The 14,384-nt window shown below is 46.0% G+C and overlaps 1 protein-coding gene across 13 annotated transcripts in view; it reads left to right on the top strand.

Moving 5' to 3' along the window:
* MYO18B (myosin XVIIIB) overlaps nt 1-14,384 on the top strand; it is a 239,503-nt gene that overhangs the window by 205,201 nt on the left and 19,918 nt on the right. For 12 of the 13 annotated variants that reach the window (XR_010836953.1, XR_010836954.1, XR_010836950.1 and 9 more), the window contains 2 exons: nt 282-326; nt 1,586-1,723. Coding sequence is in view for 6 of the 13 variants with exons in the window: in XM_067015387.1 (XP_066871488.1) it covers nt 282-326; nt 1,586-1,723 (183 nt within the window). In the remaining 7 variants the exon portion in view is untranslated. Of the gene's footprint in view, nt 1-281; nt 327-1,585; nt 1,724-6,082; nt 7,213-14,384 lie in introns of those variants that run through there. The other variant, XM_067015392.1, reaches the window with a different exon arrangement.

The raw sequence follows: 14,384 nt of genomic DNA, 5'->3' as shown, positions 1-14,384 counted from the left end.
ACCCTTTAATTAACATTGATTATTTGCCAAGAACCATGCTGAGATCTTTATAAGGGTTATCTCAGTCTGCTCCACAACTCTGGGGGAGGAGGCCCATTATGAGCTACATTTTACAAAGAGCACAGGAGGCTCAGAGAAGACAAGTGACTTGCCTAAGATCACACAGTGGCAAAGGTTGGAGGTGGGACTCAAACCCAAGTTTATTTAACATCAAAGACTGGGTTCTTCCCCAGCCCCTGGCAGCACAAGGATAACAGACTCTTTCTTGTGCCTCCTTCTAGTGTCCAGACGGCAGTGGATTGTAGCAGCAGTGGCAGAAAAGAGACGTAAGTTAACCCTGAGTAGAACTGAGCCAGTTACACCAAAGCCAAAGACGAGCCCCTGGCCCTCTGTGTCCAGTTTGCAGAAGGAACTTCCACACCCACCTGGAGAGTTATCTGCAGTGCCCACGAGAGCTCTGACTCCATGGTCATAACATATAGCCCCGGGGATGTACTACTGAACCGTCCAACTTCTCGCGGATAAAGAGAAGCCCATGACTTACCATGCCACTGTCCTCAGACACCGTCAGGGGCTCCCCGTTGCCTCAGAAGAGACTTTTTAGACTGACATTTGAGCCCCGCACATTCTGACCCTTACTTCCCCCTCCATCTGGAACTCCTGCTTTCCATATCATCCGTGCCTTCCGTACCTGTGTGTGTGCTGTTCCTTCCAGGCCTGCGTAGCCAAGCCCTAACCTTCAAACAACATGTAGCTCAACTGCCACTACTTGATTCCTTCCCTTATGCCTCCAAGAAGCAAATCAAGGCTCCCTCCTTGTCCTCTTTAGAACCTATCTTGTCTTTATCTACAGCATTGATAATTTTCTTTTATGGCTATTTATATAGATGTCTACTCTGCTAAAATGGGGTCTTGAGGGCAGGGTCAATGTTGGGTTCATGTTTATAGTTCCTTTCCATGGTGCATGGCATAGAGTGTTCTATAAACAAGCAAACAAATTTGTGTATATATCAATATATAAATTTATGATATATTATATATATTTGAGTGAATATATCAACCAGAAAATAAAATAATCATTGAATACCCACAGCAATGAGAGGCCCACACAGGCCTCTCCCTGTGCTGCTTTCAGAAATAGGGGGCCTACAATTAAGTCTCTGTCCCCAAAGACATTCCAGCTTAGGTAGGCAAGGAGTTAAGGCCTTCACACTTGACATATTCCATGACCATATCATTTGGTATGAAATTCAGTGCCAAACTTTACTCCAAAATTAGAGATACCTCAGCATCTATATTAGAGTGTTTATCTTCCCAAGGAAGAGCAGTGGTTATTAGCACTGGCGTTGGAATTGGGTGACCTTAGTCAAGACCCAAGCTGGCCTCCCCAGATCCCGTTACTGTCATCTATGTAAGAGGTGCAGCAATGGCTCCCACCGCTCAGGGACGGTATTGTGAGCACTGATTAAAGTTATGCCTGTCAGCACTTAGCACAATGCCTGGCTCATGCTAAGGGGTGACTGTCTAGTTATTGCTATTACTGTGGTTGTCATCATGTTAACAACATCTTGCATTCTGGTTCTAGAGATAATGTCTCCATCCTCAGCTCCCAGCCAGAGGGCAGTCTGCAGTCCTGGTTGAGTTGTACTCTGTCCCTGGCCACAGACACGGTGAGGACTCCCTCTCGACAGTCAGCCATCAGCAGCTGTATCCTAAGCCCCAGGTAAGAGTATCTCCCTGCTGTCTCTGGATGACCAATAGCTGAAAGAATCTCAGGCTTTGAAGGTTGCTGTTCAAGTCTTCCATCTCCTCTGTCCTAGACAAGGACAAGCATGGTCCAGTTTGAGGTATGACCCTGGCACTTCCTAGCCGTGTGACTTTAGGCAGACCAGTTACCCTCTCTGAGCCTTCACTTCCTCACCTGTAAAACAGGAAATATAATTGTATTTACTTCTCCAAACAGGTGAAACGATGAGAATCTAATACAGCCCTCCCTAAAGCACAGTTTTCCAGATGATTTTAAATAGCAGGGGGTGAACATTTTAAAAAATAGCTGTGGACTTATTATAGTTGTTTTCTATCTAAGGCAAATCCCACTAGTTTTCCACTTATAGATAGTTTTGTATTTAAATTTTTCCCTATAAACATATTTACTTAAAGTTTTTGGGTTTTGTTTTTCTTTTAATGTGGAGTCCATATAAAGACTGTTAGGCTGGATGATTTCCTCCTCAGAAATTTCAGCTTTGTCTGAATGTCAGAATTTTATATTTTTTTCCTACCACAGAAGGAGACAAATTTAGTCACAGCCTGAGATGGGACCCTCACAAATCTACAGGATTGGCAACAATCAGTTGCTCCAACAAACTGGCCCCGGGGCTCAGCCTTAGCTGTAGGACTTAAATCCATCTTTCCTCTTGCTTTTCAGCTCCATTTCGCTCAGCTCGTTTGGTTTTCCTTTTCAAGGGCAGCCCTCTTGTAATTAGGAGCTAATGGCCATAAATCAGAAATTATGGATTAAGCAGATGCGTAATTAATATGAAATGCACACTGCTTGTGTGATAACAGAGGAACCAATGTGATAAGATAGAAAGAAAAATCACAAACTAATGGAGCAAACCCAGACAACCCCTTCCTGACTTGAAACGTGTTTGCTCTGAAGCAGGGAGTTGTCTCTACAAAAAGAAAGGGGGTGGAAGTTCACTCCAAGCTTTCGGACATATTCGGGAAATGGCAAATGTCTGGTACGTGTCTGCTGATAATCTTAGGCTGAAAGGTTTGATGTCGAAAATATCAAAGGGAGCCTCTGAGAATGGGGTGCATTGGGGGAATTAATTAAAGCAAACTTATCTGATTACCACTCTTAATTAAAAACAAAGACCTGTGTGGAGCAAGAGTCATGTCCTCTATGAACTCCAAATGATGAGAACTTCTCCTCTCCTAATAACTAAATACCTCTGTTTTTCCCCATCAGCCGATGTGTAAAGCAGCAGAAGCAGAACTGGAGGCAGCCAGAGCTGAATGTGAAAGCTCATTAACATAGTACCCAAGTTTCATAACTATAATTCTATTAGGGTGCGTGATAAGGAATTACACCCTGAGTTGTTTGGCACCCGTTTGAGTGGGAGGTGGGAGGCCGCGGTGGTTTCAGTACCCAGGCTGAAGTCAGAGCATCTGGCTTCCAATCCCACGTTCGCTCCTTGGAAGCTGCGAGATTTGGGGCAAGTTTTGGGGTTTTTAAAAATAATTTTTATTGGAGTCCAGTTGATTCACAGTGTTGTGTTAGTTTCAGATGGACAGCAGAGTGAATCCGTTATACATATACATGTATCCACTCTTTTTTGGGTTCTTTTCCCACATAGGTCATTACAGAGTATTGAGTCGAGTTCCCTGTGCTGTACAGTAGGTCATCTGTTTATATATAGTCGTGCATACGTGTCAGTCCCTGGTAACCATAAGTTTGGGGCAAGTTGCTTAACTTCTCTGTTCATGTTTTCTTGTGAGTAGATCATTGTCAGGGTTAATGAGAGGATGCACTCAGAGCCGTAGAAAGAGCTCAAGAAAATTAGCTGCTTTATTAGTGTTGGTATCTATTTGATGCCCAGAGTAACCCCAGGAGACTGATGTCATTACCCCCATGTCGCACAAGAGGGATCTGAGGCCCAGAGGTTAGGGAACAACTGATTGAGGCAAAGAAGGCCACACCCCAGTTCCTGTAGCTGCGCCTCGGGCAGCGCCTCCAGGCAGCCCTCTCTAGAGCCTAGTACCCCTTTTCCTGCCTGCTCCCCCTCCAAGTCCTCAGGCGTGTCCAGCTGCAGTTCAGAGCAGAGGGGCCTGCACCAAGGACAGCAGTGGGGCAGGAGGCAAGAAGAGACCATAAGCTCCTTGTCAGTTTAATTCATGTTGGTGTCCCTTGGGCTGGCACACAGATGGTGCTCTATAAATGTTTGTTGAATGAATAGCTGACCATAACATCCACACTTGAGCAGAAATACTAACTGTACTTGGTCACAGCCCATCACTGACTGTGACTCAGGGTCAGAAATTTGCTCCTTGTCATTCAGCAAGTAAGTGAAATAGGCAGGATTTAAACCCAGGTTTGAACACCTCCAAAGCCTGTGTTTGTGTTTGCCACACTGCCATGACTCTCTGACTTTTATCCAGGAGGTGGATCACTCACCTGGCAGAGTTTACTAGCAAAGAGCTGGCCCGTTACTAATATTAAAACTGTGTAAGGATCCTTATTCAACATGCAGCATCCATCCAAAGGATATTTATTAAGTGCCTACTGAGTGCCAGATTCCATGGCATTAAGCCCTGAAAATTTTAAGCCCTGTCCTTGGAATACGTTTACAAGTTAAAGGTTCTAGAACTTCTGAGTTCAAAGGGACCACCAGATTACTTAGTCCAATTTTCTCATTATATAAATGGGAAAAACTGAGGTCTACAGAGTGAAGTATCTTACCTAAGCTTATAGTAAGGACTAACCCAGAGTTTAGGTGCCTTGACCTCCAGCTTTATAATCTGTAAATCCTTCTCCCTTTTGAGAACTTAGAATATAACTGAGAAGGCTACAGTCCTCTTGGCCACCACCCCAACCTCAGTTCCCTTCCCAAAGGTATCCATCGTCTTCAGTTTGGCGTGTATCCTTCCACATCTTTCTCTGTGTATTTATAAACATACATGTACTTGTAGCAAATACGTAGCATTTTTGTGGACTTTTAAAACACATAAATGGTATGATGTTATTTTATGTATATTATGCTCTACCTAAATTCTTACAAAGTGCTTCTTTCCCTCAACAATATACCGTGGAGGTCTCTCCCTATCAGTCCACATAAGTCTATCTCATTCTTTTACACTCCTGCAGAAGATCTTTAAATGATGCCATGGGTTTCTTAAACTGCAGTATTCTTGTTTCACTTTTAGTTGAGTTCAGGATATTTGCTATTAACCTGTAAGCCTTAAAAAAAAAAAAAAAGCACACATCCTTATGCACACGGGCAAATGATTCTCTGGTCAAAGGGAATTTGCGTTTTAAACTTGACTAGATGCTACCAGATCATCCGGGCGTTTTCTGTGCGAGGAGGCAGGGTAGCATACAAGGCTGCTGTGGGCTCCCGCACGCCCCGTATTCCCTCGCCCATCACAGGGCTCAAGAAGTGAGTCCCTTGGGCTTTCCCAAACTTGACTGAGAAAGAAGGCCACTCTAAAAAGAGAAGAGAGAGAGAAAGCAGTCTTCTGCCAAAAAAATAAAAGCATTCCTTGTATTATTTATAAGGGGATGTCAGCTCAAGAGAAATACACCTAAAGCTTTATGATTTCCAGCCCAGGAATCATGCAGCTGCCGCTGATAAATGCAAGAGCTTCTGGTGATGGAGACGCTAAATACCTCCATGGCCCCCGGGGAGGGAGTTTACGGGCTTGGTGGTGGCAGCCACGCTTGGCTCAGGAGTCTCTCTTGATGGCCGGCTGCAGGTGGTACCAGGGCATCCCCGGCCCTGCAGGGCGCCTGGCCTCTTCCCTCCTGCCCTCCAGGCCATTGCCCTGCCCGAAGAGCGCTCCAGGAAAGGCTTCTGTCCTCTCCCCTCTGGGCCTCACAGCACCTCAGGCTTTCCAAGGCAGGTCCAAGCCCCATTTCTGTCTAGACCCCCATCCCCACGTCCCACAGAACCCCAGCCTTGGTCACTCACACAGCTCTGCAGGGTCCATGCACTGATGGTTATTAACTGAGCCAGCTGTCCAGATGCTGATGTCTTATCACTGGTCCGTTGTTTCTTTCATTTTACTGGTCAGTTACTCCAAACCATCCTGACTTTCCTCCGGCCCTGATCCCTCACCCTTAAGGAGACACCCCAAACTCCTGGTTCATTCAAAGAAAAGAAAATCATGGCCCGAACTTCTGTGATATCTGTAAATCCATCTCCCTCTGCCCTCGTCTTCCCTCCGGTCTCCGAAGATAAGATCCAGGCCTGTTCAAGTCGCCTCCGTATCCCGCTGTCCCCTCTCCCCTGCAGCGCGCCCAGCACCCCCCCTCTCTCCTGCATCCTCAGCTTCTGCCTTTCTGGTTGTCCTTCCTCCACAGGTTATAAGCACCTTCGGGTCCTCCCCGTTCTGACTGTGTCCTCACCCATCACCTTTGCCCTCCCTTTGGAGCCAGGCTTCCTCAAAGCAAGGCCCACATGCACCGTCTTCACTCACCTCACTTTGCTCCAGCCCTGAGCCTGCCCCCGCCACCGCACTGAAACTTTTCTCACCGTGTCAGCGGCTCCCAAAGGGACACACCAGGGGACGTTCTCCCGTCTTGATCTTCTTCCGGACTTCTCTCCTGCACTGGCCTCTGTCAGACACTTCTCAGAACTCCCTGCCTGCCTGGCCTTGTAGCTGTTTCTGCTCCTTGGAGCACCCCGAACTTCTCCCCAGCCCCGCCAGTGCGGGGGATCACAGGATGCTGCTCTCACCTGCTGTCTTTCTCTCCACCTGGGCCCGGGCAGTCCTCTGGTGATTTTAACTCCCTCACCGTAAGCAGATGACCCCCAAATCTAGCCCTCCAGCTCTTACGTTCTCCCGGGTTTCAAACGCGTCTATCATATCTAACCGCCTACCTTTGGAAGCTCGCCACCTGGATGTCTCCCTGGTGTCTGAACCCAGTGTATCCAAAGGGAGACTCCTCCCTTTCCCCCACCAATGTCATTTGGTGGTTCTGTCATCCACAAAGCCACCCAAGCTGGCGCCCTCGACTCATCTGAGGCTGTCATCTCCAGTCAGCTGATCCCTAAATCTCGTTTAATCTGCCCCGCCCCCCTTTAAGCAAATGCTTTTGGGGGGAAGGCGCTGGGCTGCGCGGCATGTGGGATCTTACTTCCCCAACCCGGGATCGAACCCACGTCCCCTGTAGTGGAAGCATGGAGTCGTAACCTCTGGACCACCAGGGAAGTGGCCAAGCAAATACCCTTGACCCTTTTTACTTCTCTCCATCCTCACCGTTGGCACCTTGAAGTCAGGCTACCATCTTTTCTGTTCTAGACTCTGGCAAACACCTTCCAACCCCACCCTCCCCTAGTCCCTCCTCTGAGCTTCAGCCAGGATGATCTCTCTCAAATGAAAATCTGGTTTCGGTGGCTTCCTGTCACCTGCAGCAGGGGTTAGCCAACTACCACCCACAGGCAAAATATGGCTCTTGACCTGCTTTTGTAAATAAAGTTTTATTGGATCAACAGCCATGCTCTTATTTTTTTAAAAATTTTACATGTTGTTTATGACCGCCTTTGCATTATGATGGCAAAATCGAGTAGTTGCAACAGAGATCGTATGGCCCCAAAGCCAAAAATATATGCTATCTGTCCTTTACAGAAAACCTTTTGTGACCTCTGCCTTACAGGATAGAACAGGATAGAATTCAAGCACCTTAGTGGGCTTCCCATGCCCTCTGTGACCTGGCTCTTGTCTGCCTCTCTGGTCTCATTTCCCTGTATCTCTTCTTCATGCTTTGTGCCCCAACCGGTCTACGATGCCCCCTCATATGCTGTGTTGTTTCCCACCGTTGGTCCTGTGTCCATGGTTTTTGCTCTGACTGGACCCCCTTCCCATGTTTCTTCACCTCATGAACTCTTATTTGTGATTCAGCTCAAGGGTCACCTGCCTCAGGAGACTTCGCTGACTCCCTGGCTGGGTCACTTGCCCCTCTGCCGTGGTTCTGCAGACCCCACGATTCCCTCTCCCATAGCACTTTCCGTAATACGTTAGGATCATCTGTTCGGGTGTGTGTCTCCCTCATTAGGCGGTGAACCGTTTAAGGACATAAGCTTTCTCTTTTCCTTCTTACCTCAGCACCCACCACGGTGTCTAGCACATAGTAGGTGCTCAATAAACATACATTGAGCAAATAAGTGACCAGTGGATGGAAGTTAGATGGCCTCTCTAATCACTCTGATAGGGTGATTAGAAGGGTGATGCTGATATGAAGAGCCGAGTGTGGCTTTGCCAGACGGGGTAACTGTCTTGTATCACAGAGCAAGTTGCTAGCAGCATGGAACACGGCTTTTTGGAATATAGTGGGGGAACCTGATGGTCTGGGGCTCCCTCTGTTGGGGGAGGGATGGGGAGTGTTCAAGTGTTCGGGATCCCCATTTGGTAGCCTTGGGAAGTCCAAATAAAATTGTGTGTATCCTGGTCAGAGACTTTATTTATCCCTCAATTTCAATGACCGATCTGTCACCACATAATTAGAGATGCTGTGATTTGAATTTATTACCAAACATGGCTCTGCACTGTTGCTATTGGACTTGTACCATATTGCAGTGTGAGCGTGGAGATTATTGTATAAATTATTCTCACTCACATAATCATCGTGATTTTAATTACTGTGTAATCTTCGCTAATTACTGTTGTACGTATCATTTGCTTTGGTACTGATTTAACACAACTGCTTTTCATTTGGCTAAAAGACGGCATTACAACTTTTCCTTTTTCAGGGAAAAATGTGCTTTCTGTAAACATTTGCAGCCCCGTACTCTTGGCTTCTGGTTCTTAGTTTAAAAGCAAAAGAGGGAGTTCCCTGGTGGCACAGGGGATAGGACTCCGTGCTCCCAATGCAGGGGGCCAGGGTTCGATCCCTGGTCAGGGAACTAGATCCCACATGCATGCCGCAACTGAGAGTTCGAGTGCCCCAACTAAGGCGCCCAAGCCACAACCAAGACCCTGCGCTGCAAACGAGACCCCGCTCAACCATATAAATAAATTTTTTTTTAAAAAGCAAAAGATTTAGACACCACCATCCTCCTTTGATCAGCCCCCGTTGATTTTTATGTAGGATAAGGCTGGCTTGAATCAGTAAAAAGGTCTAAACTATAGGGGGTTTTCCGTTTATTTTTTTGTCCTTTTTGGGCTGCGTTGGGTCTTTGCTGCTGCGCACGGTCTTTTCTCTAGTAGCGGCAAGCGGGGGCTACTCTTTGTTGCGGTGCACGGGCTTCTTATCGCGGTGGCTTCTCTCATTGTGGAGTACGGACTTGAGGCACGCGGGCTTCAGTAGTTGTGGCACATGCCTCAGTAGTGTGGCTCGCGGGCTCTAGAGTGCTGGCTCAGTAGTTGCGGCGCACAGGCTTAGTTGCTCTGCGGCATGTGGGATCTTCCCAGACCAGGGCTCGAACCTGCGTCCCCTGCATTGGCAGGTGGATTCTTAACCACTGAGCCACCTGGGAAGCCCTAAGGTATTGTCTTTCAAATAAAGTTGTGTTACTTTCAAGGAAATGCAGTTACTCTCCTGCAGAAGTGGGGGCCGAGGATGGGTCATGTGAGACCTGCTTAAATGATCAGATAAGACTCGTTTGTAATTAGTTCATTAATTATGTAAATGTGAATGGATGATACTTGGTGTTAAAAACAGCTTGTTCTCCAAGTAGGTTAAGCTTCAACTGCTAAACTTATTTCAATAGCACATTTATTTACTGGTCTCTGCATTCTTAGAACCAGAGCTCAGGATCATTTTAATCCATCCTGAATGTACTTAATGAATGAGCCTCTCATGAAAATGGTTTTATGTCTTCCTAGGACAAAAGGGTTCTTTTCAGTTTTATCAGTACTAAGATTAGTGGGCAAGATGTGGAAACTGGAAGCATGGAAATTTTCAGTGCAAACATACTAACCGTGGACCCAAGGCCTGAGCAAGTGAGGAGGAGGAAAAGTCTGGCTCTGCTCGGGATTTATCTTTGGAGCCAGCATCACTCTTGGACAGGCTTCCGTGGGAAGGAGGGCTGTTTTCTATCCAGAGCTCCAGGTCTCATACGATAGATCTGCAGATCTTTCAGGAATTTTGAGGCTCACCGAAGTTAGATGCAAGTTTGCATAAAACCATTTGGATTAATCACTGATAGTTCAGAACATTCTTGTAGTATCTGTGGTTCTCTAACTGAGCTAAACTTTTGCTAAGTAAACTTATCAAAACATACATACTGGAAACTGCATCTTTTGAAATTTTCAAGAATTGGTCATACCTTTGTAATAACTACCAAAATTGAAACAGGACTGTTGCTAGCCCCCTAACACCTTCTTGTATCTGGTCCAGTCGTGACCTCCTCCTTACTCAAAGGTAACCAGCATCCTAATTTCTGCTCTGAATTTAGATAAGCCTATTTTTTTGAACTCTCCAATGCCTTTAAATTTAAATTTAGCTTTTCTGTTTTTCCTAAGTAGCAGTTTTCTCTGATACAAGCTAGACTTTGTCAAGCTGGACGCTGAGCGAGACTTTTCTACTCCTTTTGCTCAGTAAACATTTCTTCCTTAGTTTCCATGCCCAGGAGGACTTGAAGGGTTACTCGTACTTCCCTCCAGTCCCTCCAGTCATACGTTAATGAACTGCCTTCCCCTCTAGACTATAAGCTTCTTTTTTTTTTTTTAACATCTTTATTGGAGTATAATTCTTTACAATGGTGTGTTAGTTTCTGCTTTACAACAAAGTGAATCAGTTATACATATACACATGTTCCCATATCTCTTCCCTCTTGCGTCTCCCTCCCTCCCACCCTCCCTATCCCACCCCTCTAGGTGGTCACAAAGCACCCAGCTGATCTCCCTGTGCCATGCGGCTGCTTCCCACTAGCTATCCACCCTACGTTTGGTAGTGTATATATGTCCGTGCCACTCTCTCGCTTCGTCACAGCTTACCCTTCCCCCTCCCCATATCCTCAAGTCCATGCTCTGGTAGGTCTGTGTTTTATTCCCGTCCTACCCATAGGCTCTTCATGACATTTTTTTTTCTTAGATCCCATATATATGTGTTAGCATACGGTATTTGTTTTTCTCCTTCTGACTTACTTCACTCTGTATGACAGACTCCAGGTCCATCCACCTCACTACAAATAGCTCAGTTTCATTTCTTTTTATGGCTGAGTAATATTCCATTGTATATATGTGCCACATCTTCTTTATCCATTCATCTGTCAATGGACACTTAGGTTGCTTCCGTGTCCTGGCTACTGTAAATAGAGCTGCAATGAACATTGTGGTACATGACTCTTTTTGAATTATGGTTTTCTCAGGGTATATGCCCAGTAGTGGGATTGCGGGGTCGTATGGTAGTTCTATTTGTAGTTTTTTAAGGAACCTCCATACTGTTCTCCATAGTGGCTGTATCAATTTACATTCCCACCAGCAGTGCAAGAGTGTCCCCTTTTCTCCACACCCTCTCCAGCATTTATTGTTTCTAGATTTTTTGATGATGGCCATTCTGACCGGTGTGAGATGATATCTCATTGTAGCTTTGATTTGCATTTCTCTAATGATTAATGTTGTTGAGCACTGGTTTATTCACCTCTGTGTCAGCAGCAGCTGGCGTCATGGCACTCAACAGGTGATTCTGAATGGCTAGAAGGAGGAGTGGATGGATGGGTAACTTCCATTCACTTACAGCTGCATTTTTATGATGAACTGGGTGCTGTGATGAATAAGTCAGAGATTTTATGCGGTTATTGCCATTGTACAGTACTCAGCTGAGCTAATGTCTATGCATAGAAAGTGAAGGAAAGCATTGAAAATTTATTTAAAATCTGTTGAACCCAAGTTGAATCTCTAATCCGATTTGGTTACTTCACATACCCAGTTTGTTCTTTCAGGACATTGTGGAGGTTGTATCAGAGGGCAGGCTCAAGTCTGAGAGCCAGTACTTTCCCGTCTCATCAGATTGTGAACCCTGGAGGTCCCTCCTTCTCTGTTTTTCCAGGGGGACAATGAGAGGTTCAAGCCAGATGTGGTTCCAGCTCCCTCTCAATTCTGAAGTTGATAAAATTCTCTAGAAATAAAACCAGGCTTTGGATCGGGTTTCGACATAGGAGGAATCCCCTCTAGGTTGTGTACTGGAAGGTGGTTTTGAATCTCTTGGTTTTAATCTGAGTAGTGGGTTTGGCTGACCCATAAGTGGGGCTGCTGGGGTTTGAAGGAAGCAGCCAGATGAGGCAGATGGAGCCTTTTGTCCCCTCTTTCTTCATTCCCACAGTCCCTCATCTTTCTATTCCTGCATTCCTTCACTCTTTCCATTCCACAAACTTCCCTTAAGGGGCTCTTCTAGATCCTGGGAATTCACAGAAGAAAAATGCAGTCTAGTTCAGAATTAACAGTCTTGTTGGGAGTTATAAACAAGCAAGCAAACAGGTATAGGATAGAGGCTGGGGGAGCACAGAGGCTGTAGGAGGTGGGCGAAGGCTTCTGGAGGTGGCTGCAGTGGGGCTGAACATTGAAGGGCGAGTAAAAATGTTTGCTTTTCTTTTTTTTTTTTTAATCAGTCAGTAGAATCACCCATAAAGTGTCCTTTCCTTTCCCTTTCCCTCTCTCTCTCCTCCTTTCTTCTTCTTCTTTTTTTTTTTTTTTTTTTTAAACAATGAAGGTGTCTGGGCACCATCAACTCTGCTAGCCTCCACCTTAATTTGACAATGTTTTTTTTTTTCATATTGACTTTATTTCTATCTTTACCTTCCTCTCTACTTCTGTCTATATCTAAACACACTTTTTAATGCCCAACAATGTGAGAGTAAGTTGAAAACATCATGACATTTCTCCTTAAGATAATTTCACGTCTTTATCCTGCGAAGAAGGACGTTTCCTAACTCTTTGCACCATTACTGCAGGTTAAAAAAATGAACAAATCCACTGTATCATCCAAGATAGCAACATTGGTATTAACCCAATTGTTCTGAAGTTGTATCACTGTACTTTTTGAAAGAAGGATCCTATTAAGGGCACTCACTGCATCTCGTTGTTTTGTTTCTTTGGGTCTGTCTCTTTAAAAAAAAAAAAAAGTAAATAGACTGTTTTTTTTAGAGAAGGTTTAGACTTACAGAAAAATTGAGCTGAAAGAACAGAGCGCCCATATTCCCCCGTCTCTGTCTTCCTACCCTCAGTTTCCCCTCTTATTAACATCTTCCATTAGTCCTTAGTCTCTTTTAAAATAGAATGCTCCCCTTACCTCCCCGCCCCCATTGAAACTGATTTTTTTCGTAGAGTTTCAGGCATGATTCTGATGGCAACTCTGTTCAGAACCCACTGGTCCTAGTACCTGGTGGCCAGTAAGAACGTGTGGGTGAGACAAGGCAAATTCTGGTGACCCACAGGAGATACATGGGCAGGTGTCCACTGAGGGCAGTTATTGGGTCAGTTTTTTTTTTAAGTGTCAAGGACTCAGCACCTGCTTAAGATCAGAGAAAACAGCAAGCGAGGCTTAAGAGTTATCTTGCCTCAAAAAAACATTATACTATAAGGAATATAGGGTATTCACAGAGTCTGCTTCCTGACTCAAGTCTCTGCACCTTCAGGCCAGAAATAACCAGGGGGAGGGCCTCTCTGCTGCTTATTCCACAGCTTTCGTGCTTGCCATCAAGCAGGCCTCCCTGGGCATCGCATCCCCGTGGCCTCCTCCTTGCTTCGAGTCTTTCCCTTCAGCCGAGTGGCCTTTCTAAGCCCTAGTGTCTCTGCCTGTGAAATGTAGACATCAGCCCTTGCTGGTCCAGGGTTTCGCAGAAACCACTGGATAAGCTACTAGCTGGTAGGAGGGCCCTTCTACTTGGGGTGTCTTCCTCAACCCCTGCCACCACCAGATCCTACCCGTCTTCCGAAAGCCTGACTGCACCGTGCCACCTCCAGAAAGGCTGTGCCCTCAGGCCCCAGCCCCTCGCCTCTCCCCTGCCAGCCTCCTGCCGCCTTTTACAGTCCACGGTTCACAGTGTACCTGGAGCTGCTCGCAATGCTGACCCTTCTGCACGGGTTGATCCAGTGTCCACGCCCACAGTGTGCCCTCCGAAAGGCTGAGGCAGCCCGTCTTCTGCTAGGAGGAGCTTAGCTGAGCGTTGTATCGATAACACAGTCAGTGAGACCGAGGGGAGAGCCTCGGCTCTGCTCTGTCCTCTCCATCTGCCCTCTGAGCCTCCGTTTCTTCCTCGGTAAAATGGAGCAGCCAAAGGCAATAGCGGGCAGCAGGGTAGAGTGGTCAGGACACGTGAATCCCGAAGCTGGATTCCTTAGTTTAAATTCATGTTTCTCCCATTTATTCCATGACAAATTACTTTCCCTTCCTGAGCCTCATTTGTGAAATAGGAAGATTATAAGAGTTGCTGACTTAGAGCACTGTCGTGAAGGTAAAATTGAATAACGTCTGCAAAGCCTAAAGGCGCAATGTACAGTGGCTCTCATGATGCAGAATTCCCCTGCACACTCTAGGGACTTAATAAGTGTCTCGTTTTCCTACCGCATCAGGGACAGTGCTGGTCACCATGTCAGCTTCTATTACAGACCATCGACTGCTGTGTTGGACTCGGTTACAGTACCTTCAGGCCGTCTTCAAAGGACGTCTGGTTTCCCATCCAGACCGCGATGTTAAAGAACATCGATACATTTTTAATTTC

The sequence above is a fragment of the Kogia breviceps genome, chromosome 15 (genome assembly GCF_026419965.1).
Source record: "Kogia breviceps isolate mKogBre1 chromosome 15, mKogBre1 haplotype 1, whole genome shotgun sequence".
NCBI classification, from domain to species: Eukaryota; Metazoa; Chordata; class Mammalia; order Artiodactyla; family Physeteridae; genus Kogia; species Kogia breviceps.
The sequence above is the reverse complement of the archived record's forward strand: the minus strand, read 5'-3'. Positions and strand labels throughout refer to the sequence as shown.